Source organism: Pipistrellus kuhlii, unplaced genomic scaffold (assembly GCF_014108245.1).
Source record: "Pipistrellus kuhlii isolate mPipKuh1 unplaced genomic scaffold, mPipKuh1.p scaffold_m20_p_21, whole genome shotgun sequence".
NCBI lineage: Eukaryota > Metazoa > Chordata > Mammalia > Chiroptera > Vespertilionidae > Pipistrellus > Pipistrellus kuhlii.
Window position 1 is genome coordinate 1,383,118 of NW_023425520.1, and position 27,593 is coordinate 1,410,710.

General features: G+C 49.7%; 1 protein-coding gene and 1 long non-coding RNA gene across 10 annotated transcripts; one reads left to right on the forward strand and one right to left on the reverse strand.

The window, feature by feature from the left end:
• MAU2 (MAU2 sister chromatid cohesion factor) lies at window positions 1–27,179 on the forward strand. Of its 9 annotated transcripts, none has more exons than XM_036450493.2 (19): window positions 1–316; window positions 7,243–7,260; window positions 7,862–7,927; window positions 9,514–9,609; window positions 11,029–11,123; window positions 14,080–14,107; window positions 14,391–14,546; window positions 15,716–15,862; window positions 15,945–16,035; window positions 17,066–17,169; window positions 17,696–17,773; window positions 18,048–18,113; window positions 19,544–19,630; window positions 20,236–20,285; window positions 20,477–20,554; window positions 20,734–20,845; window positions 22,824–22,914; window positions 24,008–24,148; window positions 24,394–27,179. In XM_036450493.2, exons 1-18 carry the CDS (start codon window positions 41–43, stop codon window positions 24,139–24,141), a joined length of 1,773 nt encoding a protein of 590 aa, XP_036306386.1. In that variant the 5' UTR covers window positions 1–40; the 3' UTR covers window positions 24,142–24,148; window positions 24,394–27,179. The 9 variants fall into 9 exon arrangements, with proteins under 9 accessions (XP_036306386.1, XP_036306389.1, XP_045441827.1 ...); XM_036450491.2 differs by having other exon boundaries at window positions 2–316; window positions 24,008–24,135; XM_036450492.2 differs by having other exon boundaries at window positions 2–316; window positions 19,544–19,627; window positions 24,008–24,135.
• LOC123652877 lies at window positions 23,543–24,047 on the reverse strand. The gene is made up of 2 exons (XR_006742426.1): window positions 23,858–24,047; window positions 23,543–23,647 (listed from the first exon to the last, which is right to left on the reverse strand). It is a non-coding gene; the product is annotated as an uncharacterized LOC123652877 (long non-coding RNA).
• Window positions 27,180–27,593: the final 414 nt, after the last annotated feature.

Genomic DNA, 27,593 nt, shown 5'->3' on the forward strand with positions numbered 1-27,593 from the left:
CGCCTCCCTGTGGTGACGGCTTGTTGTTGTGGAGGCCAAAATGGCGGCTCAGGCGGCGGCAGCGGCCCAGGCAGCCGCGGCCCAGGCGGCGCAGGCCGAAGCGGCCGAGTCATGGTACCTGGCACTTCTGGGCTTCGCCGAGCACTTCCGCACGTCCAGCCCGCCCAAGATCCGCCTGTGTGTGCACTGCCTGCAGGCTGTGTTCCCCTTCAAGCCGCCTCAGCGCATCGAGGCCCGCACGCACCTGCAGCTCGGCTCCGTGCTCTACCACCATACCAAGAACAGCGAACAGGCGCGCAGCCACCTGGAGAAAGCGGTGAGCGCGGGCCGAACCGAGGGAGGAGCGTGGGCTCCTTGTGGGGCCTGAACTGACGGGCCGCGACCAAGGCAGGAGAGGGCCGCCCGGACCGCTCCTCAGGGACCTGGGGTGCGACTTCCCGCATGGGACACAGGACCCCTCAGCCGCCACCCTCGCGGGGAACGTTATTTAACGTCTCTAGTGACAGACAGGGTCCAGGGCCCTGCTCTTCTGAGGAGCAACAGAGTCCCCAAATTCTTTAGGATTTCAGGAGTAGACATGTTGGCGCCTTTGGAGACGTTCCCGGATTGCCAGTGAGTCCTGCAGTTTCCAGCTTCTCCGGGCTCAGCCCTGAAGCATTAGCCTGAACGCGCCCTCCTGAAAGGGCTTGAGATAGTGGAGGGCCGAGGTGACAGTCCGGGCCTCCCTTGGGAATCTGATGTTTGTTCTCTCGGAAAACCTCGGAAAGCATTCTCTCCCTGGACCCGGAAGTCTGCTAAGTGTCTAGAGAGGGTATTGTGCCCCATTAGTGATGGGAGGAGTCATAGGTGGGAGGCAGAGGCACAGAGCCTAGAATTAGTCGTTTGAAGTCCTATAAGGAGGCGGAACAGAGTTGGGGGAGGGGGGTCCTGGATTCTAGAACCAGTTTGCTCAGTGGTGGGGGTTGGGGAAGGGGCGCTCCTAGCTCTTGCTTTCTCTGTATTCACCTGGTGACCTCTTCACCTCCCACCATCCCATTCAGAAGGCAGGCCTCACTTCCCCCCTCAACACCCCCATCTTTTTGTTGTTGTTAATCCTTGCCCGAGGATATTTCCCCCCCACGATTTGTAGAGAGAATGGAAGGGAGGGGGAGAGAGAGACTCACATAGATGGGTGGCCTCCTGCACTCACTGGACTGTGGCTGGGATGGAACCTGCAACCCAGGTATGTGCCCTTGACCCCGGATTCCAACTCGTGACCCTTCTGTATGCAAGCTGAAGCTCTGCTTACTGAGCCACACTGGCCAGGGCTATACCCTCCCATCTTGACTTGTGAGAGATCTTGGTGCCTCAAAGAATCTGGCTGTGGGGTTTTTCTTCTCACAGTGACACTCAACTCCTGTCAAACTGTGACTTCATTTGCCGTTTACTCTTTTATTCTGATTGAAGTGTGGCTCAGTGGTTGAGCATCGACCAGGAGGTCATCGTTTGATTCCTGGTCAGGGCACATGCCAGGGTTGCAGGTTCAAACCCCAGTAGGGGGCATGCAGGAGGCAGCTCATCAATGATTTTCTCTCATCCATGTTTCTCTCTCTCCTTTTCCCTTTCTCTCTGAAACCAATAAAAATAATATATATTTGTTTTTAAAAGGAAGCTTCTTGCATAGAATCAACTTAGATTTTTAAAAAATGTATTGATCTGAGGTAAATCTGATCCCACCAGTGGCAAAAGTAACAAATTGCTTTGGGAAGGACACCAGATCTTTGTTTTACTCAGTTGGTTGATCATAGTCCCATGCACCAAAAGGTGGATGGTTTGGTTCTCAGTGGGTGCACATGCCTGGGTTTCAGGCTTGATCCCCAGTAGGGGATCTCTCTCTCTCTCAAATTAATAAAAACATTAATTTTATTAATGTTTATATTAATAATAAATATAATTATTGAAGAAGAAGAAAAAAACTTGGAAGGAGACTTTAGTCCTTGCTTGAGCAACTTTCCTGTTTTAAGAGTGAGGTGGTAAGGGCCAGAGAGGTAAAATGATTGGCCAAAACCACATGTCAAGTTATTAACAAAGTTGGGTTTAAAACTAGGATCAAGATCACCAGGTTCCATGGCAAGACAATAAATTGTCATTGTTTTTGTGAAGTTCTATTCCCAGTTATTCGGAACTTATTTATTCAGCTCATACCAGGTGCCAAGCCCTCTCCTAGGTGCTAGGGATCAGCAATAACTAAAGCAGTCCCTGCTCACATAAGTTTATGTTTTAGTGAGGGAGACAAATACTGAATATGTAGTAAGAGGTTAGGCAGTAATGAAAGATATGGGCCAGGGAGAAAATATGGAGTTGACAAGAAGCTTTTTTTTAATTGATTTTTTTTTTTTTTTTTAGAGAGGCATCAGTTCGTTATTCCACTTATTTATGCATTTGTTGGTTAATTCTTGTATGTGCCCTGACTCTTGTATGTGCCCTGACTGGGGATCGGACCAGCACCCTTGATGTATCGGGACAATGCTCTAGCCATCTGAGCTCTCCGGCCAGGGCTAAGCCCGTGAAGTGGTTTCCCTGAATTTTACAGAACCCTGAATCTTGTGGGATCTTCCACAGCGGCACAAGTTCCCTTCTGTAGCTCACACTGACATACCTGGAAATCCCTTTCTTTCTGTCAGTTACATTCCCAGCTGAGATTTTGTTCAAATTTCATTAAAGTGCAGTTCTCCATGCTGTTTTTCTTCTGCAATTGTTTGTGATCTCCTTTTGTGTTGCATACTTTTTAAAAAATCATTATTTTTTATCAGTTGTGTGTATTTCCCAAATCGGATAGCTATCAACTTTTATTCTTTCCTTTCCCAGACTCACTTGATAAAGAATCATAATACGTTCTTTTATTTATTTAGTTTTAACTTTTACTTATTGATATGAGAGAGAGAGGAAGGAAGAGAGAGAGAAACACTGATTTGTTGTTCCATTTATGTATGCATTTATTGGATGATTCTTATATGTGCTCTGACCTGGGATTGAACCCACAACTTAACGACACTAACCAACTAACATATCCAACCAGGGTCAATATGTTCTTCTTTTATTTTATTTTTGTTAATTCTCACCCAATGATATTTTTCCATTGATTTTTAGACAGAGTGAAGGGAGGGGTAGAAATAGAAACATTGATGTGAGAGCACAACATTGATCGGGCACCTCCAGTACGCCCCCCACTAGAGACCAAGACCACAACCCAGGCCTGTGCGCTTGACCAAGAATCAAACGGCAACCTGCTGGGGCAAGGGGTGACACCCAGCCAACTGGTTCACACAGGCCGGTGCAGAAATCTCTCGACTAGAGAATTTGCAAGGCTGTTTGTACAGTTTCTCTCAGATTGTGTTCCTTTACATTTCATTTTCATTGTGTTATCTTTCCTCTTGCTAAACATTTATTCTTGTGTGAATTTTCAGTCTTCCTTATTTTCATGCAAACAAGCAGGTCCATTTCAGTAATTTGCACATTCTCCCTTAACTTTCTTTTTCTCACATTTCACTTTATCCCTTGGCCTGAAAAGTACATCATCATCTTAGACTATTCTGATTTAAGAGCGACAGAGAAATAAATGCCACTCCTCTGGAGTTTTTTATTTGCTATAATCCAGGCAGTCATTCTATATACAGTGGTTTCTCCGAATGCAGTATCCATGTCAAGATTGTGTTTACATTCTCTTTGCTTTTGGAACAGAGCTGCTTGTTAGTGGTGGTTTTGTTCATCTGACTTAGAAAGCAGCTCCAAACTCTTGTTAATTCTGTTTCCAGGTTTAGCCTGACAGTCTCTGGTTTACCTTCCCAGCAAGTAATTAAATGCTTCCCTTCCTCTTTTTAAGGTCTGAAAGGGCTCAGTGGTGAGCTTTTCACCGTCAGGCACAGCTAGAGCAGGTCTGTCATTCTTCAGGATCATGGTTGTGTCCTACTGAGTTCCATGCCCCATTGACCAGGAGCAGAACCTTGTGCAGAAGCTGCATTTACAGAGCTTGGTGTTAGCCTTTTCACGGAAGAGGGATCTTTGCTTAAACCTCCTGTTTTCATTTTCATTTTCTTCATTCACACTCTCTGAGTCTCCTCTGACTTCAGGATTTGAAGTCTGATTAGGAACCACCACTTCACAGTTCTACCAACTCGCCCCTTGCCTCCCTTCCAACCCCTGATTCTTCTGGTTCCTGCCTGGGAATTACCATAGTATTTTTGACGTCTTCTACATCAAAGAAGCATGTTCCAAGAAGCATGTATTCATGCTTCTTGGAACACTGTCTTATTGGATCCTCAACAAACCTACAAGGTGGAGACCACTTCCAACTTGCTGTTGATGGAGAGATGCTCGTAAACATGGTCACACAGCAGAAAGAGACAAGGCTGGCTCCTAAGTGTTGTGCTTCTATCCCAAAGGAGTTGCAGTTGGTTACTATTCCTACACATTTGGTTATTAAAAACCTGATCTTTAAAAAAAAAAAGTTACCTTGGTTTTGAGGTACAAAGAAGTCTAAAATGCTCTCCGGCCCTGGATTAAATTCTCCAAGTACAGTAATTGTGCTGATACGGGCACTTCCACCTCTCAGGATATATATTGGCCTGCAGTGATCTCTGCTCTTTCTGAAAATCCGGAGGTGGCCCCAGGACCTCAGCGAGGGTTGTTCACATCCTGCCCTGTGCCTTCAGGCTTCCCCACAGTGCAGGGCCATTCACTTTGGCTGCTTTCCCATCAAGAGAAAGGAAACATGAAAGCTGTATTTGAATATTAATGTTAAGGTTGCAACTTTGGGTAGGGTAGCAGTTTTGGTACTTCATTTGTGAGCTGTGTATATTTCTGATGTCTGTATATTTCTGATTTGTGATTTTAGGTCACAAGAGTTAAGAAACAAAAGCAAAGTCATTTGATTGGTGTCTGGCAGACAATCAATCTGACTGGCTTGCCCTGACATTGAGCCAGTTCTTTAGTTTCTAGCTTTGGTACTGGGTCAGTGTAGGGATGTCTCAAGGTGTCAGTGATGCTGATGCCTGGACACAGAGCAGTAATGTTTGAAGGGAGCTGTCTGATGCCATTTGGGAGTTAGTATTTTAAATTCTAAAGTCTCAGCCCTGTGGCCATTTGCACATAAGGAAGCTCTCATTTCCTGGTGATGCTAGATGAACTTGTCATTCATGTGACAAAAGTTTTCCAGGTACCTCCTGTGTGTTGGTCTGTTCTAGGAACTTGGAACACAGCACCATGAGGAAGCGCATCATAAGTCTTATCTAACATCCCCCATTTGTGTGTGTTTCCAGTGCCTGCCACAGCGCATGCATGAGAGCATGGAAGCAGGCTGTAGCCCTGGGAACAGATGCTAAGGGCGACTAGGATCCATGTGGGTCCACACCTTTAATCCTGTCCTCTTGTGTCTTTATCCACTCTGTATTCTTTCCAGAGGGCTCCTCTTCAGCACAGAGGCCTTACCACATGGAGAATGAGGTGCAGGACCACAGAATATCAGGGTTGGGCCAGATCTCAACATGTCCCTGACTCAGCTCTTCAGTTACACAGTCTCCTACATAACATTCCATCCTTCCTCCTGGTCTTCAGGAGCTTCTGTTGCTGGACTGCCCTTCCTCCTGGGGAGGTGTGGCTTCTGTAAAAAGCAAGCCCCAACTTTCACGTTTACCACCTTTATGATATCACACACATGTGGCTTGAGCTGGGCCCATCCCCACTGTCCCTGTAGATAGCCTCCAGCTAAGGAACCCCATCTCTGGGGCTGTACTCCTGGCAGCAGGCACTGGCTCTGCCTTCTGGGGACTCTGAGCCCCTGCTGACCCTGCTGCAGTGGGGCTTTGAAAGAGGACTTTCGGGCTGGCTGCATAGTGCCTTTTGCTTGGGCTCAGTAAGCATATGTATGTGCTGTGTGTGTGTACACCTGCACATGTGAATATGTGCGAGTCAGGAGCCCAGTGGCCCTGAGTGCTCTTTGTTCCTCTCCCACAGCTCCCCCTTCTGGCCCATCTGTGTCTTTCATGCAGCTGGTCTGGGGTGCAGCTCCAAGTGTTTCCCAATCTCTTTTGTGACGTCCTTCTTCCCACTCACTCTGGTCCCAAAGACATCTCCAGCCCCAAGGCTGTCTGCCAGGCTTCACTTCCTCCCTCTACTCTGTTCCCAGCCAGCATACCCTGGGCCTTCAATCTCTGGTTCCTCCTCCGCCGCCGCCTCCTCCTCCTCCTTCTCCTCCCTCTGCATTCTCTGCTGCATCTAGGATACTCAGATCTCATTGGGTCAGGCTCCATAGATGACAACAGGGCATTCAGATCTACAATCACTGCTACCAGTGAGTGGCACATACACTTTCCAGCCTTTTCATAGGTTCTTTTCTGCCAAGAGCACTTCTTTGCCTGGGAACACGAACACACACACACACACACACACAGCCCCAGAAATGCCCCCTCCCCCTATCCCATGCTGTTCTTTCACAGAGCCTGGCAAGTCAGGGTCTTCTGTTCAGCCCTAGATTTGCTTGCAGGACTCTGAAAACATTTGTGGGACAAATGTCAGAGATGAATGCTTGAGTCCTAGATGGTCTGACAGACTGTGGTTAGTGGATGGACCTTCCTGGCACCTAATTGCCTCCTGTAGGAATGTGGAGTTCCAGGGCACAGCAGTCCTCAGTGGGAGCATGTTATTGTCTGAACTATGTCCTGCATGTGTGCTAGCAAAGGGACTATGAGCTCAGGTCTCAGAATCATTTCTGCTGCCCCTTTGCCAGTTCGCTGCCCTCACAAGTCCTTCCTGGAGCTCTCCTCCTCCCCTCTGAGGCTAACTACTCATGTCTAAGCATCTTTTAAATGCCAGTAAGGATTGACACCCCCAGACTCACTCTCCAGTTGTACTTGAATTCCCATGTTATGATTTGCTATTGAGGAACTGCAGTAATTGGCACATAGGGACCCCTCCGCATTCCTTCCCCTTCTGAAGCATGTGGCTCCAGTGGGAGGGGCTCAGACTCACCTGCCTGGTGAGACAGGAAGCACCCTGTCAGTAAGGGAGAAAATGCTTGTTTCCCTCTCCCCAGGCATGCTGTGGTTGCTGGATTAGAGGATAAATGAGCCTAGAGGCCACCTCCCCACTTACCTGAACACCTGTAGTCTTCGTGACAGGACAACCAGTATAAACCCCAAAGCCAGAGTTAATGAGTATGTGCCACACATTTGGCTGAGAATTAATACTTTTTTATTTCTCTTTCAGTGGTTGATATCACAGCAAGTATCCTTTTCTTTGTACTGTTTCCTTTAAGAAATGTTGTTTAATAAAAAGTATGTGTTATAAACTTGAATTCCCAGTATGATACACCCATGGGTTTAGGTCTTGGAGAATCCCTGCACAGCCATATCTGTCCCTTCAGACCAGTGGCCTCACCATGGGTGCCATGTTCCTCTTCAAGCCCAGCATCTATTGTAGTTCCACACCTAGCCAGCTGCAAGCTCAGGGACTGCTGGGGGAATACATAAACTTAGAGTTCCGACTGGCGAACCTCCCCAGTATAAGAACCCCACACATTATCTTTTTTTAAAAAACAATATTTATTTTATATACATATTTTTTACTGATTTCAGAGAGGAAAGGAGAGGGAAAGAGATAGAAACATCAATGAAAAGAGAGAATCATTGATCAGCTGCCTCCTGCACTCTCCCTACTGGAGATTGAGCCCACAACCCTAGCATGTACCCTTGATCGGAATCAAACCCATGGCCCTTCATTCCTCAGGCTGATGCTCTATCCACTAAGCCAAATGGCTAGGACACACATTATCTCTTTTAAACTGACCTTTCTGCAGATCTGTACTTCCTTAACCAGATGTCACTAGATCCCACAGTTTGAAGATGTTAAATTTGAAGCAGCAAGTCTTTTGTCTGAATTATACTGTCAAGAGGTAAGAGCCTGTGGAGGTTTCTGAAAGCGGGGTCTCCCTGTAATGACGGCAAAATAACAAATTGATGCTCTCAGGAGTGGACTGACTCCCTTTTGGCTTTCTTATTGTATTTATTGTAATCATTACCGAATGGTATGTTTTTTGTTTGTTTTTTGCTTTTTTAAAAATATATTTTATTGATTTTTTTACAGAGAGGAAGGGAGAGGGACAGAGAGTTAGAAGCATCGATGAGAGAGAAACATCGATCAGCTGCCTCTTGCACACCCCCACTGGGGATGTGCCTGCAACCAAGGTACATGCCTTTGACTGGATTTGAACCTGGGATCCTTCAGTCCGCAGGCTGACGCTCTATCTCCTGAGCCATACCAGTTTTGGTCAAAGGATATGTTTTTGTTGATTTTAGAGAAGGGGCCCTCCTATATGCACCCAACAGGTGATTGAACTGGCAACCTGGATATGTTCCCTGACCAGGAATCAAACCTGCAACCTTTGGTGTATGGGAAGATGCTCTAGCTAACTGAGTCACCTTGCTGGGGCTTTTTGTTCTGTTTTTTTTTCTTTCTTTTTTTTCTTTTTTTTCCTGACTTCCTTCTGGTTTTTAATGCTTCCCAATACTTTCCTACTTTTAGTGGTTGTGGGTGATCACTTGCTCATGAGGACCAACAGAATATTTTTCTAAGACTTCAGAGACTTGGAAAACACAGCCTTGTCCTAGGCTAAAGCTAATTAGTTCTTGAACAAGTCCATATAGTTTATCTTTGTAATATGTTTCCTGATCTCACTGTAGCTGAAAATCATTTCCACATTGAGCAACAGCCTGTGAGGCTCCCTGGGTAACAGAATGCATGCTCCACACCCCTGGCCCGTCTCTCTTGTTGTACAAGAAAGATGGCAATTGTCATTCAATTGTTCAGGATTTTGAACTAAAGCTACTTTCAGTTTAGTTGAATGAGTTATTTTATGATCAGTGCAAAAACCTCCCAGCCAGTGAGTCCAATAAAATGTCTTTTCTTGCCCAGCTGGTATTGCTCAGTGGTTGAGCATCAACCCATGAACCAGGAGGTCATGGCTTAATTCCCAGTCAGGGCACATTCCCTAGTTGCTGTCTTGATCCTCAAAAGGGTGTGTGTAGGGGGCAGCCAATCAATGATTCCCCCTTATCATTGATGTTTCTATCTCCCCCTTTCCCTCTCTCTGAAATAAAAACATATTTAAAAATATATATATCTTCTTCCTCTTCTTGCTTTTTTTTTTTTTTCCCCCCAATCTCCTGGTGTCCTGGTGCATGGGATAACACTCAACAACTGAGCCACACTGGCCAGGCTTTTTTTTAATTATTATTATTGATTTTTAGAGAAAGGAAGGGAGAGGGAGAGAAAGAGAGAAACCGATATGAGAGCACACATTGATCAGCTGCCTCATGCAAACCTCCCACCAGAGATCTTTTTTAAATAAAAGTAAGTCAGCAACCCACAAATCCATTTGTGAGTGTGAATGGAGTGGTCATCCGGCATCCCAGCATATGGAATCCAGCTTGCCTGCCAGCTTATTTCCTTTCTTCCCCAAATGTGACTGTTTCCTTTCAGAATTCCGTTGATGCAGCAAAGCCACTGTTGCGGAAAGCGATCCAGATATCGCAGCAGACCCCATACTGGCACTGCCGCCTGCTCTTCCAGCTTGCTGTGAGTACTGTGGGGCCTGGCCAAGACATGGGTGCTAAAATTGGGGCACACCCACCTGACTACTTCAGGACTCGCAGGCCTTCCTCAGGCTGCTGCACTGAGACAGTGGGGACACAGGGATAATCCTTTAGCTTGCTCACAAGTCCCTTTCAGCCTCTGACGTCAGCAGTATCTCCAGCACAGGTCTTTCATTCAGCATCAAGGGTGATTGCATTCCCCTCTCTTCTGGTGCTTCCTTTTGCCTGTATTCATTTAAATTTTGAAAGCATTTCTTGCTGGAAGCCCACCATGTTTTTAAGAGCTGCGCTGAGATTCTAAGGGGCTGTCTATTGAGCAATGAATGTCTGCTCGAGTTAAGCTTTGCAGGGCTGCTGGGGCACAGCCTCACCTGGGCTCTATGCGGTCATCCCTTCCCAGCCTCCTCCTCCCTCAACTTCCCTGCAGCTCTCCAGACATAGTGGTGGCCTGGTCCCAGTGCTCTGAGATGCTTAGGTAGAGGGAGCTCTCTGAACTAGGTCTTTCTGGTTGTAGTGACTGGGCCTAAAGGCTCCCTGAGGGGGGTGCCTTTCTATTCTGGGCACTGCCTACATTTCCCTCTCACTGCTGGCCTCCAGCCTTTCCTGTTCCTGACACAGCCTGTCCTCTACACTGCCTCTTGTCTATCTTCCATGACATAATTCCATTACCTGCCTGTGTGTGCAGGATGTGGGCCCTCGGCTGGAGTTGCTTTATCTTCCCTCCACCCCTCACCCCCATCCCCTAGAGTCCCTCATCCCAGAAGGGTGTAGCTCAGGGTCCCTGCTGGGAAAGCTTGTCCAACCAGTGCTCCTGAGCTCTTCCTCCCTGGCCTGCTGCTGTTCCGCACAGCATCGTCTCCTTTAATTCTCCCTTGTGTGCTTTGCACATTGGCACATAATATGTGGGCCAGACTCCTGACTCAGGTCACAGAGTTGCAGGGTGCTTCATGCACCTGGGAGCCCAGCTCACCTGAGGCCCCACAAGTGTCCTTTCCTTTTAGCTCAAGGCTTCTGGGTTTAAACTCCTGCAGACACTTGCCCCTGAAGTAGTTCTTGTTTGGGGTTCCTCTGGCTCCTCCCTAGTGACTGGCCCCTGAAGGTGACCTTTGAAGCACAGAGATACACTCGTGCAGCCCTGGGTCTACGCCTGTGAGTGTTAATTGCTGGCTCTATGCACTATTAAGTTTAGATGATGTACACAGTGCAGGCGGAATAGATTTCTGTACCTAAAGCAGTTAACATTGATGACAGTATTTGGTTAACTCAAAACTGACACTGAGGCAATTTTGTTGACAAGTGGGGAGGTTCACTTTAACTTGCCAACAAAGCTTAAAGGTCAGGTACTGAGTATTATAAAGCAAGAGCTTTGGAAGCAAGGATTATTATTCTCTCTCCTTTTTAGCAACTGCACACCCTTGAGAAGGACCTGGTGTCAGCCTGCGACCTCCTAGGTGTGGGAGCTGAATATGCACGGGTGGTGGGATCCGAGTACACACGGTAGGCACCTCTCCCCACACCCCTTCCCTCTTACTTGGAAAGAGCTCAGCCATTTGATCCTGGACAACAGTGTTTCCCAAACTTTTGTGTACCCCTTCTATAATTTTCGTAATGCTGAGTACCCCTCGTACTCATAAGAACGTAGAATTAGGCTCAGCTAAGCACAGTGCAGTGCATATCCCCACCAAACTCCGGTGCAACGCATACCTTCACCAAACTCTTCCCGTACCCCTGGGGGTACACGTACCACCCTTTGGGAAACACTGCTGGACAACAAGTAGAATTGGCATTTCAGCATGAAACAGCAGTCATCTGCACACATAATAAGAGGTGTACAAATTAAAGCACCACATAATGCCTTTTACTCCATCAATTCACCCTGTTAACCCATGTAGTTGGAGAGTTGCCTGTGAGGGTGAAGGGCAGCTGGTATTCTCAGCACAATTGGCATTTACATATATCTAGTTTTTTGAAATAAAAAGTGCTTGTACGATTTGTTGGGCTCATCCCCTTCTTGGTGCAAATATGAAAGTGATGCCTGCAGAGGGCATAACTAGCATGCTTGTCAGCACCTATGGTAAGTAACTCCAGTGTCCCTCTCAGGATGCCCAAGAACTTTTAGAAGTACAGCAATAGATAGTAAGCTGAGTAAGCGTAAGTTTGTATAAAAGAAGGGTGGTTCACTTGGTTGGAGCTTTGTCCTGGGCACAGAAAGGTGGCGGGTTCGATTCCCAATCAGGGCAAATACACAGGTTGTGGGTTTGATCCCTGGTGGAGGTTCATGTGGGAGGTAGCCAATTGATGTTTCTTGGTGTATGGAGACAGTGCTCTAACCAATTGAGCTACCCGGCCAATTGATGTTTCTTACATCGTTTCTCTCTCTCTCAAATCAATTTTTCAAAAATAAAAAATAAAAAAGGGACATAGCCCTGGCCCAAGTTCATTCGAGCGTTGTCCCAATATATCAGGGTTGTGGGATTGATAATCAGTCAGGGCACATACAAAAGTCAACGAATGCATGTATAAGTAAGTGGAACGACAAATCAATGTTTCTCTCTCCCTTCCTCTTTAAAATCAATCTTCTATATATAAAAGGCTACTATGCCAAGCATCCCCTCAGGAGTTTGATTGCTTGCTGTGACATGCGCTGACCACAGGTGCGGAATGAAGGAAAGCGAAGGCCCTGCGAGCAGCCAGAGGCCCAGATCGGTCCTGATCTCTGGCCAGGCCTAGGGACCCTACCTGTGCATGAATTATGTGCACTGGGCCTCTAGTTTAAAATAAAAAGGGAGACAAAGATTCGTGTTATGCATGAAACTGCTTAGACCATCTGGAGGCTTTTACCCTAGGGTTGGGTGTCGGGGTCAGAGGCCTTAGGAACTTCACTGTGTACCCTCTGTGAAGGCCTCTAGTCTCTTTTTTTCCCCAAAGAGAAGAATTCTGTGCACTTGACAAACTCCGGGCAGCAGTGCTCTTATTCTTTTGTGTGCTTTGAGGTTCTGGAAAGTTCTCTCTTACAGAACTGAGCTTATCCCATGGAATGATTGGGACGGAATGGTCCCCAACTCTGTTCTCTGAGCTCTGGCTCATGTGTGGCCCATGTGGAGCCACACAGCTTTCCATAGGCTGCCTTCGTCCCTCAGCCAACCTCCCGTGAGATGGCAGCTATTACACTATCTGGCCTCACATTCCTGGCCCCTTATGTTGTGGCTGCCACTGGGTCCGTGATGACACACTTTGTAGGGTACAGGGACAGCTACACAGCAGATGTTCCCACAAGTTCACCTATTAGTGTCCCCAGATAGGCTTCTGTGCCGATATGGGTGAATGACTTAGGTGGCCTCCACCACGGCACAGAGCCTGCAGGTCACCTGGCCCAGAACCCTTGACCATGGATGTAGAGCCTACATCAAGTGCTTCCTATGTGACAACATCAGAACCCTGATGTGAAGTTCCAAGCCTTCTATTTCAGCAGTTGAACAGCTGACAGACTTAAAGAGTACACACCTTTAGGTAACAACAGGGAAGAACTTGGTGTTCTGGAGCACAAACATCTTGTGAGTTTAAACACTACAGGCCCCTCAGTTGTGGCGGACATGAGGCAGGGCTTCTGCTCACTATGGTGCAGCCCTTTGGGCACCCGGACACTTGAACACTACTGGCCCCTCCGTTGTAAAACGGAACGGCACCACTTGATGGAGTGTTGGCCACAGCACTTAGGGACTCTGCCAAGAATGGTGGGACAGAGACAGACATTGAATAAACGGAACTGTGGGCTCTGCATGACCACAGATGTTCCTGAAGGCAGCACCTGTCTCCCCTGTTTTGGCTGTTTCCTAAACTTGTTAGCATGCTCATTTTATTACTTTTGTTGACAACCATGCACATATATTTAGAAAATGCTGAAAGGTTTAAGAGAACAATAGAAATTTAGCCTTGCTGACTATTGCGAGTAGAGACAGTGGGTGGTGAGGCTGCTGACATGTCTGGAGCTCCCCAAGTTCACCTCCTTAACACTCAGAATCAGAAGGCTTGGCTGGTGAGGAAGGGGAAGTGTAGAGGGGCCTCAGTGAGACATGGCTTTGGGTTCAAACACCAAATCCTGCCCACTATCCCCATAACCGATGCTGTCTACCAATGTTGTGTCAGCAAGAGTGAGATTATGGCAAGCACATTCTCTTGTACTTAACCCCTCCGTGATTTCTGAGCATCTGTCTATCCTGGGCTTTTGAGCCACATGAGTGTCTAAATAGGCCAAACACATAAAGAAAGATTGAATAGAACCAAGTGGAGCATTCTGATAAATAAAACCAGCCTCATTGGGGGTCGCTGGGGGCCACTGTCATCTCTTTAAACCATCCCCAAGCTTGCTGGTTGGTCTTTATTGATGTTGGGGTGGTGGGCATCCAGGAGGCGCCTGGGCCTCACAGACTGACTTCCCCTCTCTGTTTTCTAGGGCACTGTTCCTGCTCAGCAAAGGGATGGTAAGTTGAGGCTGAGCAGAATGGCACAGCCCTTTGGGCACCCAGACACTTAAACACTACAGGCAGCCATCAGAGTGAGGCCCCGTATTTCAGCTGGGTTGAGGTGAAACTCAGGTTCCAGGTTGTGTAATTTGTGCTGAGGAAGGATCAGCCTAGATGTGGGTTCCAGCCCAGCTTTTTGCCTTCCCTGCATGGTTCCAGCAGTCCCCCAGTGGGTGGGCAAGCAGACCATGGCCCTGTGCACTGGGAGAGGCCCTCAGCACCTGTGCCTCTCCCTCCCCAGCTGCTGCTGATGGAACGCAAGTTGCAGGAAGTCCACCCACTGCTGACGCTCTGTGGACAGATTGTCGAGAACTGGCAGGGAAATCCTATCCAGAAGGAGTCTTTACGTGTCTTCTTCCTTGTGCTCCAGGTGACACACTACCTGGATGCAGGGCAGGTGGGTAATGCCTCCCACAGTAGGGCTGCTGGGGAGCAGATGGGCAATGGGATGGGCAGGCCTTGGGCTGAGATACCCACTCTGTTGCCTCATGTCCCTCACCACAAAGTGCATCTCATTCAAGATTTAGCTCCTCCACATACCCTGTTGTGCTCTGGCATGAGTATTGTGCCCCTGAGGGCAGAGGGTGCTCTGATAGTGGTCGGTCCTTGTGGTAGGAGTAGTCATGGTCTCGCACAATTCCATGATAATAAATGGGGATTCTGGCAAGATGCCTGACACACAGCAGGTACTAAAACAGTGTCTGTCCGTCACCCGCAGCTGATGAGAACTTTGTGAGGTTCAAGTAGGGAATGACAGAATCAGTTGTTTCTGAGAATTTGTATAATCCCCGTGTAGTTGAGGAGAGGCTGTACCCCCTATGGGTGAGTGTGCTCAGCCTTTGGGGGTGTTGCCCTACCTATTCACCCCACCCTGTCCCGCTGACTCACCACAGGCCTGGCCTTGAATCCTAGGAGGCTGCAGGTGGAGCCCCAGAAAACGTCAGGTCTTTTCATTGGTAAGGGACTGCCTCAGATTCCCTACCCATGTCTGCATTTACCTGTTGGGCCAAGTGCTGCACTCAATACATAGAAACATAGAGCACATTCATGGGGTGCTCTGGACATGTCCTATGGGGCCTGGGGACAGGGCTTCCCAGTGCCCAGAGGCCAGTTCATATGAGGCACAGCACCTGTAGGACTCCTGGCCCAGGAAGCTACTTCTTGCCCCCAAGGATGACTACTAGCTGCCCCAGCCCTGTCCTGCTCTCTCAGCAGAAAGTAGGAAACATAGTCTACGGCCATACCACCCTGAACGCGCCCGATCTCGTCTGATCTCGGAAGCTAAGCAGGGTTGGGCCTGGTTAGTACTTGGATGGGAGAAAGTAGGAAACATAGCTCATGCAGGGTCTTTGGACGGATCTCTCCAGGTCCTTGGTGTTTGGACCCAGCACTGGGCAGTAGCTGAGCCTTACTCCCACAGATGACCCTCTGACCCTGACCCCCTCCTTGAGAGCCTGCTTCCTGCAGGTGGTGGGTGTGGCGGGAGCTTCTAGGAAGAAGGGACTGGTGAGCTGGCACCTATTGGGAGCAGGTACTCAGGTGTGCAGTACTGCCCACCCACTGCAGGTGAAAAGCGTGAAGCCATGCCTGAAGCAGCTGCAGCAGTGCATTCAGACCATCTCTACTCTGCATGACGATGAGATTTTGCCCAGCAACCCCGCTGACCTCTTCCACTGGCTGCCCAAGGAGCACATGTGTGTGCTTGTCTACTTGGTGAGTCCCCAGGGCCGAGGCCAGGGACCAGGTGGTTGAGGAGAGGACCCTAGTGACCACCACCGTCTGGTCTTGTCTCCAGGTGACTGTGATGCACTCCATGCAGGCTGGCTACCTGGAGAAGGCGCAGAAGTACACAGACAAGGCACTCATGCAGCTGGAGAAGCTCAAGAGTACGTTGGGCTGGGTGGGTCACATTGCCATTGTGCCCCTTGGTCTGTGGCTTGGCCACCGCCTCACGCTGGGCCTTAGAACCCTGTAGAACCATAGTGCCAGGCAGTCCCCACGAATCCCTGTCCCATAGGTCTTGTTACTCTAATTGGCAGATGAGAGTGACGGATCAGGACAGAGCAGGCCAGGCCTAGGCTTGACCTTTTATCCTTGGCTAAGGGTCTTGTGCCATCTCACCCTGTCCACCCCACTACACAAGACAGTTGTGATAGTTAGTTGATCCCACCTGAGCCTGCTGAGACAACAGTGCTCAGTTGAAATGGGGTCTGCTATTTGTGTTGTGACATGGATTGTGCTCAGCGTGAGGCTGGGATCTGAATTTGGCTCTTGCTGACAGATGGCCTAGAAGTTGTGGGTTCTTCCTGGACGTTTGACTGATCTATCCTGTGGGATCAGGGACCTTTGACTAGCAGGGACCCAGAGCTTTGATTCAGTGTCCCCATTAACCTGCTCACCCAGTCCCTGTACCCTTTGTCAGCACTGCTGGAGGAGAAGCCATTAGCTAAAGATACAAAGCCCTCAGGGATCATAGTTCATTCCCTCTGGCCAAGTGGGGGAAGGTCTCTGCTGTCTAGTTCCAATATGAGATGACAGCCACTTGGGTCTCTCCACTGCTGCCTGAGGTTGTCACACAGTATCATTCTCCTGGGCAATGCCAACCCATTATGTTTGGAGTGTTCTTGAGCACCCAACTGGGTTGTGGTGGGTCAGGGTGGAAAACAAGTCCCTCCAGGGATTTCTTACTCTTAAAATACTCTAGTCAACAGAAACTGCTATGAGCCTATCTCCCTCTCCACCCGAGCAGGGAGGTGAAACCGGCACTCATGGGTGCAGTGAGCATGAATAAAGCGACAGGTTAGGTGTTGGCATGGTGCCCAGCAGGGCAAGTAGGCTCAGACCTGGTGGGAGGGAGGACCAGGGGTCAGCCTCTTCTGGCTGCATCCTGAGTGTTCATCCCTTTCTCACCTCCAGTGCTCGACTGCAGTCCCATCCTATCCTCCTTCCAAGTGATCCTGCTTGAGCACATCATCATGTGCAGGCTTGTCACAGGACATAAGGCCACCGCACTACAGGAGGTGAGGCCGCTGGGGACGGGAGGACCGGGCACCGGTGGTTGGAGTTTGCCGAATTCCAGAAGTTACCACATAGGAGAATGTAAATTTGCCCAGTGCACATCAGCAGGACATTTGTCTGTGTCAATTCACTAAAACTTGGCAGTTGGTGACCCTACATGGGCACAATTGATCAGACATCTGGTACAGAAATCCATGGCCCTATCCCTAAAAGCTGGGCAATGTCAGCATTTCTAGAAGTGCCCAAGAAAGATGGAGCTCTCCTTGCTGCATGTAACTTCTGCTTACCAACTTCTTGAGCGGGCACAGGCCCTTAAGCAGAGCAAAGGTGCTGACAGCAGAAGACAGGTTAGAAATGAGGGAGAAGGCAGGTCACAGAAGGATCACTGTCTTCAAGGAGGTTTGGACTGCCCTTTGCCCCATTATGGACACACCCACTAGAACTTTATACCCAAGTTAGGGCAGGCAGGATGTGGGCACTGGATCCCAGGTTACAGGTCTCGTGACGTTGGGCATACTCTCCCGGCAGATCTCACAGGTCTGCCAGTTGTGCCAACAGTCACCCCGGCTCTTCTCCAACCATGCTGCACAGCTGCACACGCTGCTGGTGAGTATGCAAGACTGCCTGCCCCAGCACCATTCCAATGTGTAACCCCATGACAGTCGCCCCAATGGACATTCTAACAGACACCTTAAGTCCAAGTTGACTTGGGTCTCAGGAGAAGGGAATAACCCAGCATGCTGTCTTTCTGCCTCCTCGCCAGGGCAAAAGCTCAGGTGTACCTGGCTGATAGAGTCACTGATCAGGCTCATCTGTATGTAGCCATGTCTCCCTGGGCAAGTGGCAAGGCTTCAAGTCCTCAAGTGCCTCCTTCTTCCAGGGCCTGTACTGTGTCTCCGTCAACTGCATGGACAACGCAGAAGCCCAGTTCACCACAGCCCTGCGGGTAAGGTGCTGGCCCTCTCTGCATGGGGCAGGCAGTGCTTCTTAGTAAGGAGTTAGGTATGGGTTGTGATAAGGACAACAGCCACAGAGGCCACCTGCTGCTTCCAGGTTGGAAATTCCACTAGGGCTAGTGCCACATCATCATGGAGTCAACAGCCAAGTGGCAGGTCTCAGCTCTGCCCACCTTGCTCCAGGACCAGACAAGCACATCCTCACTTCAGCCCCTATGTGCTTCCAGGAAAAGGAAGCCAGCAACACCTTCCTCCTGGTGGTCCTGGGGAGGCCCCAAGCAGAGATTGGGGTGTGGGGGCTGCTCTGTGACTCCGGAGAGGTCACGGGTGTCATGTGCACCCTGACTGTCAGGCAGGGAGCTCTGCTTTGCCAGTCTCCAGACCTCTTTACTCCTGGGGTTGAGCTCTGGTGGTGGCACTGCTCCTCCAGGATGCTCCACATGGGCGTAGGCACAGGCAGCACACCAGAGCCTGAAGAGCAAATACAATGCTCATTCCCATGGCTTTCCATGCCCATTCTGTGTCCCAGTCGGCTTAGGCTGCCAGGACCACACACACACACACACACACACACACACACACCACACACCACACACTACCCTGCCTGCAGTTACCACGGCCTGTAATAGTCTCTTGGCCCCTTCCTCCTCACCTCACTTCCCACAAGCGGCTGCTGCTGCTCTGATGGTGTGTCTCAGGGAATCCCCCATTAGCCAAGAGGAAAGTGGTGCAATCAGAACTCGGACCAACCTTCTTGATGCCAAACAGCTCTTTTTGTGGTACTACAACAAACTAACCAGAGCACTTCCTGCAGTTGGGATTTGCACTTCACCTGCACTCAACCTTTTGCACACTGCTCTTGCTCAGACCCTCTGGGAGTCAGGACCTGGGTGATACTTGGGCCTCTCGTACCGATTCGTGTCTTGGCCATTCTCGGTTCCCAAGAACTGGGACAGTGGTCTATCCACCACTGGTCATTAGTAGCATCTCTAGCCTCTTTCCTGGTGGGGGCCTTTCCAGGACCAAGATGTACCTCTGTTGTATCTGTGCTCACAGGGTCTGAGGGTCACCATGGTTTGGAGGGAGTGGCTGCCTGGGTCTCAGTCCTGAGAAACAAACAGAAAATGGACCAAAATGTAGTGTGTTCTGAGGACAGGATCAGTGCAGCTGGTTTCCCACATTTCTCATAACACAGAGGATGGTTTTATAGCCGAAAGAACTAACAGCTGTACTGTTCTTGCATTTAGGAGGCAGGTGTGTGTGTGTAGGGAGTGGTGGTGGTGGTGGTGGTGGTGGTGGTGGTGGTGGTGTGTGTCTGAATTAAAGAGAATGAGAGGTTCTGCAATAGCCACTAGGAAATGTTTGGGTAGCTCCCTTGCCATGAGCAGCCAACTCCTAATGCCCTGTGTCCCCATTTCAGCTCACCAACCACCAGGAGCTATGGGCCTTCATCGTAACCAACCTGGCCAGTGTGTATATACGGGAAGGAAATAGACACCAAGAGGTAGTAGGTGACATGCTTCATAATTGGTATCCTTCCTTTCAGCTCTTACACAGAGGCTAGGGTGGGAGATGTCCTGGGCACCAGCCATTTCAGCAGCCCGAGCATATCTGTCCGTAAGAGTATAGTGTGGCTAAGGACGGCCACATCTGGGGCAGAAACATTCCCTGGCTAAGTAACACTTATTTCTTCCTGTTGAAAACAAGCCAAGCTTTATCAAATCTCCCAGGACAAATTTAGTTTCTCTCCTGAGCTTTCTGTTATAGAAACACAGTGAGACCTCGTGGCCCATGCACTGTGACCCTCTCACCTGGCATTGGGCAGGGTAGGCTGAGGGTGCAAGGACCCTGCACCAGACCCTTCACACTGGATGCTGTGATTCCCATGAGGGTGTGAGGAAGTGAACAATCCATGCAGTGTCCTATAGTTCCTTCACCTGGTCTAGATCCTGCCCCCTCTACCAGCAGGTTGCCCAGGCGTACGATTCACAGTGAGGACTGCATTCTATCAGGAAGTTGCAGGCAGCCCTGGTCAATTTACTAGCATAGTTGGGGCCATACTTTCTGACATTTAGAAATGCAGAGTGATCCCAACTGACATTTCTTTTGCAGTTATACAACTTGTTGGAGAGGATCAACCCAGACCACAGCTTCCCTGTCAGGTACATGGCCCCACACTGAGGTCCTACTTTACCATTGCCTTTTTTGTGTATTTTTTGCGCTCTGGGTGGTGCCACCACCTATGGGGCCCCTGACTGCCCTGTTACTCCCAACACCACCACCCCCTCCCCTTTTGTAAGCCTGCTATATTTACAGAACCCCACCAAATTGTGATGCTTCACTCTTCCCCCAGCTCTCACTGCCTTCGAGCAGCGGCTTTCTACGTGCGAGGGCTCTTCTCCTTCTTCCAGGGACGCTACAATGAGGCCAAGTGAGTGCTGTTGAGGGCGGGCAGCCTGGGCTGGCCCTCTAGGTGGTCTTCTCCCTGACAGCATATGCTCCACCCCTCTGTGCCCCAGCCAGGCAGGTTCTGCTCAGGGCTGAGAGGCTGCTGCTGCCCTTCCTCACCCAGAGGCATTCAATGGGGCCTCAGTCTGTTCCCTTCTTTAGGCGATTTCTGCGAGAAACTCTGAAGATGTCCAATGCAGAGGACTTGAACCGGCTCACAGCCTGCTCTCTGGTGCTTTTGGGCCACATTTTCTACGTGTTGGGGAACCACAGGGTGAGTGCCCAGGCCGGGCTGAGGGACAGGGCCAGCATGGTTCTTGGGGGCACCGTCAGGCAGTGCTTTGCATCCAGTGCCCCTCAGTTGTTTTGTCTTGGTGACATCCTTCCCCCAGCCCTCTTTGCTTCATGAGGCTTGGCAAGGGCAGAGGTATTCTGGCTCGCACAGCCGGGGGCCAGGCCTGGGGAATTTGGAGTCCCTGGAGGGTGGGCCTATAGGGCAGACGGATCCTGTGCTTGGTTGGGGCTTCCTGGAAAGGGGAGGGCTGAGGCAGATTCCCCTTTGTGTGTGTTAATATCTTGGATGGAGAGTGTCCTCTTAGTCAGAATCCCTTGGGTTCTGTTTCTGCCCAGCAAACATGATATCCTCAGGTCTGCTGTTTCCACTCTCACCTAGAGTGACCCCTGGAGCTGGTTCTGGTCTCCCCATCAGTTATGCCTCATTGCATGCTCTCACCCATTGACCTCACAGACCTTTAATTTTTTAACAAAACCATTTGTCCGTATTATAAAATATGACATGTTTATCATAGAAGCTCTGAGAAGCAAAGTTGAAAATCATTGCATAACCTCTGTTTTCCGGCTTTTTCCATTGCTCGCCCCTGCCTACCCATAGGTTTTGTTTCTCAGGATGTTTTCTAGTTTTACATCTTGTCTTTCCCTACACCATTGTATTAGAGCTTTTTTAACAGCAGCAAGAATTTTGAAGCAGCATCTACTCCATAGTTTAGCCAGCCTCACTTGAACTGTTTTTACAAAACAGATGACACAGGTCAGGTGTCTTGGCCTGTAAGTTTCATCTGACCAAACCCTGGAGCTCCCTAAAAATTAGCTTTTTATTTTCATTTTATATATACACTGAGTGGCCAGATTATTATAATCTCTGAACGCATAATAATCTGGCCACTCAGTGTATATCCTATATAATAAAATGCTAATATGCAAATTGTCCCCTCAACCAGGAGTTCGACCAGCTGGAAGTCCTGCCAACTGCCCATGTCCCCTCCTCCTGGCCAGGCTGGCTGGACCAGACCCCCACCCATGCATGAATTCATGCACCAGGCCTCTAATATTAATATACACACACACACACACACACACACACACACACACACACTCTGAGTGGCCAGATTATTATGCGTTCAGAGATCATAATAACCTGGCCACTCAGTGTCTTTATGTGTGTATATTGATTGATTTCAGAGAGAAAGGGAGAGAGAGAAAGTTCAGTGAGAGAAAATCATTGATCAGCTGCCTCCTGCATGCCCCCTACTGGGGACTGAGCCCACAATCCAGGCATGTGCCCTTGAATGGAATCAAACCTTTTAGTCCCCAGACCAACACTCTATCCACTGGGCCAAACCAGCTAGAACAAAAATAAGCTTTTTAAATGAGCCTGGCTGGTTTCCCTCCCCACAACCATGTAACAAGTGTTTTCCAAGGCTAACTGGCCCTGCTGCTCAGTACTGATGGCCATGGCTGGGGATGTTACCCCCCCACCCCCAAAGATAAAAAAGATGACCTTTGGGTTCTTCCTTCTGAGTGCAGCTCTGCTTCTTTAACATTCTGTCACCCTGCCCCTAAGCCTCTGAGCACAGTGGGACAGTGACCTGTGTGTGTGCCTAGGGGAGACATGAAGCCCCACTGAGTACAGGCTGTGTGCCTGTATCTCAGTGTAGTAGATTTGATGACCTCTTGTCCAGATGGGGAGATGAAGGTCACAGCACAAACTGCAGATCCAGGCTTAGAACCAAACCTTCCTGGCTCTCATCTATTTATAAATCTCTAGAAACAGGAATGGGGCAAGGCAGCTCTTAGCTGCATCTCTGGTTCATGTTTTGGGTGATCCTGCCTCTGAAGTAGAAGTAGGAGTGTGCCAGGCAGCGGGAGGAGGGCATAGCCTGGGCTAGCTATGACAAGTGGGCTTGAACTGTTCCTGCTGCCTTCTCCACTTCCTGGCTGCTCTTGGTCCACAGGAGAGTAACAACATGGTGGTGCCCGCCATGCAGCTGGCCAGCAAGATCCCAGACATGTCTGTTCAGTTGTGGTCGTCAGCCCTGCTAAGAGGTGAGTATGACAACTGGCCCTTCCCAGAGATCAGAGAGGCTGAGTAATCCCTGCTCAGTCTTTGCTCAGACTGCCCTCTACATGCCACAGCCCCAGTTCTAGCACATTCTCAGGTTCTCAGGAGGCCATTTGAGGGCAGTGGTCACTGGGCTCAATCATGTCATCAGCTCAATGCAGAACCTGTGAGGCTGATTCTTGGCATCTGGGTGAAGACTTGGACTGTGAGTCCTTGTGTTTGTTCTTGTCCCATTGGCAGGACTGGCTGGGATGCTCTGGGTGCAGGGCGGGGGCTCAGCAGGTGGCTGCTCCCCTATTTATAGAGACTTGCCCTAGGCCCTGAGGCAGTGGATTTTGTGGACTTGTTCAATTCTCCTGCCTCAGAAGTGGGTGTTGGGGGCCCTGCTCTAGCTAGCTCCTGTGTGCACAGGGACCTTCATTGCCCAACCTGCCTCTACATCTGCCCCTATGGGCCCCGCTGATCACCGATGTTAAGGACATGGCTCAGAAACTCAAGAGGGCATTGCAAGGGCTGCCCGCAGGTGGATTTAGCTGATCCCAAGACAAGACTCAAGGCCAGTGATTTGCCAGGTGCACAGGAACCCAGTGGTGGAGCCTGGATGGTGGAGCCTGGGTGGTGGTGTTTTTTTTGCCTCCCGCACATGCTCCAACCAGTGCCAGGGGATGAATATGCAACCCAGGTACTTTCACTTGACCAGGAATCAAACCTGTGACCCTTTAGTGCACATGTGTCAAACACAAGGCCCGCGGGCCAAATCCGTCCCGCCAGGCCTTGCAATGTGGCCCGCACCGCGCTGTCATCACTGCACTCCACTGCGTTTCCATCACAATGACAGTTTATGACTGTTCGGTAAACCATTCGGCCCGCGATTTAGGCTGGATTTTAGATTTTGGCCCCTTCTCTGATTGAGTTCGACACCCCTACTTTAGTGTATGGACCGGCGCTCTAACCACTTAGCGCTACCGGCCAGGGCTGGAACCTGGGTTTGACCTTAGGACTCCACTTATACCCAAGGGGAGGGCCATGGGGTGGTGGCAAAAGAAGGCAGGCTCACCCGTGTGTGTCTTACCCTAGACCTGAACAAGGCCTGCGGGAATGCCATAGATGCCCATGAAGCCGCCCAGATGCACCAGAACTTCTCTCAGCAGCTGCTCCAGGACCACATCGAGGCCTGCAGCCTCCCCGAGCATAACCTTATCACGGTATAGGCACGAGGTGGGGGAAGACAGAATGGGGGTGGTGGTTGGCTCCTTGGGGCTGGCTTACCTTGCCTACAGCCCTTCAGGGTGTGGGGCACACTCCCTGAAGAGGAAGTGTATGCTTGGCTGCCATCTCCCTGCATCTCTCCAGCAATTTCTAACTGAGCCTAGTCTCAGGAGGCCCTTGGATGTGGGAAATGACACTAGTCACCCAAGCAGGTAATTCAGAAGGACTTCACTTGGTGTTCTCTTTTCCTGCAGTGGACAGATGGCCCGCCGCCCGTGCAGTTCCAAGCTCAGAATGGACCTAACACCAGCCTGGCCAGCCTCCTTTGAGACCCCTGGAGGGGACCACCAGCTTCTCAAGGCCTCCGTGGGGCCTATTGTGTCCCTGACTTCCACCCAGAGAGCACTCGCGCTTCCCTCTGAGGCGTGCTGGCATGGTGTCCCCAGGCTTCTTTCCCAGAGCTTCCAAGTCCCCGGGGAGTGTGCAGGGCCAATTCCCACCCTCCCAGGAAGGGCTGGCCAGCTTTACCGCTGTGAATCAGGACCCCGGTGCTGAGGCTTGCAGGTGGAATGTTGGAGCCAATTTTCCAGAGCCATCCTTTAAAGTGGACTTGAACTGCCAGTCCTACTACAAGTCACGCTTTCCTGGGACTTTCTGGATGGGAGTGCCAGGATGGGCAGCACCACTGGGGCATTGCCACGTGACTTCCATTGCCTGAACTTTTGTGCCAGGCTGGAGTGTTTCCTCTGCTCTCACAGCAGCTTCCAGAGCTTAGAGGCAAGATGCCAATTTCTGGCCAAAAATTGGAAGGAAGAAGTGAGGATGCACATCAGGGACAAAAATGCATGTCCTGCTACAACACTTTTCCCAGCTTGCCTTTCGTTCCAGTGTCCATCCTGACAGCTAGTGCCTCTGGTCAGGGCACCCATGAACTTGCCTTCCAAACATCTGTATCTTGACTGGATCACTGGCCATGGGGGTGCACATGCTGTAAGCATGGATGTGCATGTGTGTGCATACTGTAGACAAGTATGTGTGTGCATGTGCAGTAGATACAGGTGTGTGTGTGTGTGCGTGCGCACATGTGTGCACGTGCATGTGTTGATTCTCAGAGCTGGAGCTGAGACTCCTGTGTTTGCACCAGCTGCCTTCCCCCATCAGTGTCTGTATTGTGGTGTAGGAAGCAGGGGAAAGGGGAGAGGACCCTCCTCAGTCCAACTCAGGGTGCTGAATGAAGGCAGCTCTGTGGCCGCCTCTGCAGAGGATATTTGCAGATGTCTGGAGCTCAGCCAACCTGGCCCTTGGGAGGGAGGAGGACTACCTACCGTGGGTCTCGGGACAACGTTGAAACGTCTTCCCAAGCTAGACCCCCTCCAGGAAGTTCTACCTGGCCCAGACAGTGTGCTCCTCTTGGGTACTCTAAGAGGTGCCTCAGTGGTGATGGTGGGATTGGGAGCAGTCAAGGCAGCCGCCCCCTCCAACTTCTGGCACCTGGGAGCAGTTCCCCACTGAGGGGTGGTGAGTGGTATTGCTGGCCAGGGTGGCTTGTTGGTTTGTGTCTCATTACCCTTGCACTGTGAAGGCTGCTTCTCGAAGCTTCTGTCTGTGATGGAAGGAACGTTAGGATATGGGATTACTCAGGTAGCTACTTGGGCCCTGAGCCTGAGTGTGCCTTAGCCACAAGCAGGACTGTCAGCAGATCACCCTGCACTGGGCCACTGCCCTCACCAGGCCTGTGACAGGGCCCTGCTGCCCACTTGGGGGCCAGTGACAGGCATGCAGGTGAGTCACCAGCTAGAGGGGCAGGCTTTCCAGGGCTTGTCCCAAGAGGACCTACCATCCCTGTGTTGCCCAGGAGAACCTGGGTGTTCAGGGTTGCTCCCTCTGCTGACACCCCTGAGCGCGTGAGGCCTGTGGAGGAGGGTGTAAGCCCAGTCATAAGCTGTCCCCATTCTGTCTTCCTCCTCTACCAGGGGCCTTCCCCTCCACTCTAGGGATGGAGCCCCCATCTCGCCATAAGCTGCGCCTACCAGCCTGGATCCCACACTGTCTAACTTCTCCGTATCCACATTAGTTCAATTGTTGCACATGTTTGTCTCTGTGTATTTATTTAAGCCTTTCTTTGCTTCTAGGGCATTTTGTATGTAGAACAATTTAAATAAGAACCTCAAAACTTAATGTATGTCCTGATGTTAAAGTGCTTTTAGTGACCACTCTGTTATCTATATGTGTGTAAAGTTAAGGATAAGTTCTTAAGTTTACAATGAAAAATTCAGTACTCAACATTTAATATTCCACTTAGCTTTATGGGAACCAAACTGTGTGTATGGTTTTGAACCTCCCTCTAATGCAGCATCTACCAATTACATCAAGCTGTCATACATACCTTTCTGTGAGTCCACATTGAATGTCTCACAGTTTCTCAATCAAAATTTAAGACAGGTAGCAAGTGAGCCACCAGAGAGATGTTGCATAAGTGTCATATAGCTAAATGTTTTTTGGAAAAAAACATAAAAATTCCAAACTCTTCAACTTACAGGGCACACAGTAATAGAAAAAGGATTTTGTTGGCAGGTCAATTGCTGAAAATTGGTCAGACCCTCATGTGCTCGCCTCACCACCTCCTGTTAATAGAAGTGCCCTGGGCCTGCTGGGCCTGGAGGTGCCCCAGGTTCCCTCGAAAACAGCTGCCTCCAGCAGGTGGCCACAGGCATGGTGAGGGTCCTCTCCCTGGGGAAAATACTCCTTATCCCACTGACAGAGCACAATTGGGTAAGGGCTGCCTGGCACAGTGGATATGCTTGTGGTTGCATTGTTTGTTTTGTTAAAGGGTTTTTAACAAGTATGTTTGGCATAATACCTTTTTAACGGGTTTGTAATACGGTTTTAGCAGCCTGTAACTTCACTGGTGCTTTTAATCAGGAAAACAAATTTATAAATGCAAAACATTGTTTAAAAGACAGAACTATACAATATAGCTTCTTGTTTGTGGATTTCTTTTTCTTTGTATTCAAAGTAAAATCACTTGCAGTAGCTATCATTCACTGTGTCCTTGTCCTGCCTTTTGCCCTTCTGCGCCACCCGACAAGCTTTTGCTTTGCCCTACCCTGCCAGCAGGGCTCTAGGGACTTCTGTTAACCGACCAGGTACAAGGATGCAGCGCCTATACTGGACTGGAGGACCTGGTGGAAACCTGTATCTTCCCCTCTGCTAATGATGTCCCACTGGTCCAGCCCTGCCTTGAAGGGAGGGAAACCCTGAGATCCCAGGCAAGGCCTCCTGAAGCACTCTTTTTACAAATTTATTTTATTTATTTATTTTTACAGAGAGGAAGGGAGAGGGATAGAGTTAGAAACATCGATGAGAGAAACATTGATCAGTTGCCTCCTGTACACCCCCTACTGGGGATGTGCCTGCAACCAAGGTACGTGCCCTTGACCCGAATTGAACCCGG

Bases quoted from the DNA above. Each gene is read 5' to 3' on its own strand.
- MAU2 (XM_036450491.2), top strand. From the start codon at position 41: ATGGCGGCTCAGGCGGCGGCAGCGGCCCAGGCAGCCGCGGCCCAGGCG. The intron at 18,114-19,543 runs GTAAGGTGCTGG...TCCCCATTTCAG, and splicing joins AGTTCACCACAGCCCTGCGG to CTCACCAACCACCAGGAGCT. The intron at 20,555-20,733 runs GTGAGTGCTGTT...TCCCTTCTTTAG, and splicing joins GGACGCTACAATGAGGCCAA to GCGATTTCTGCGAGAAACTC.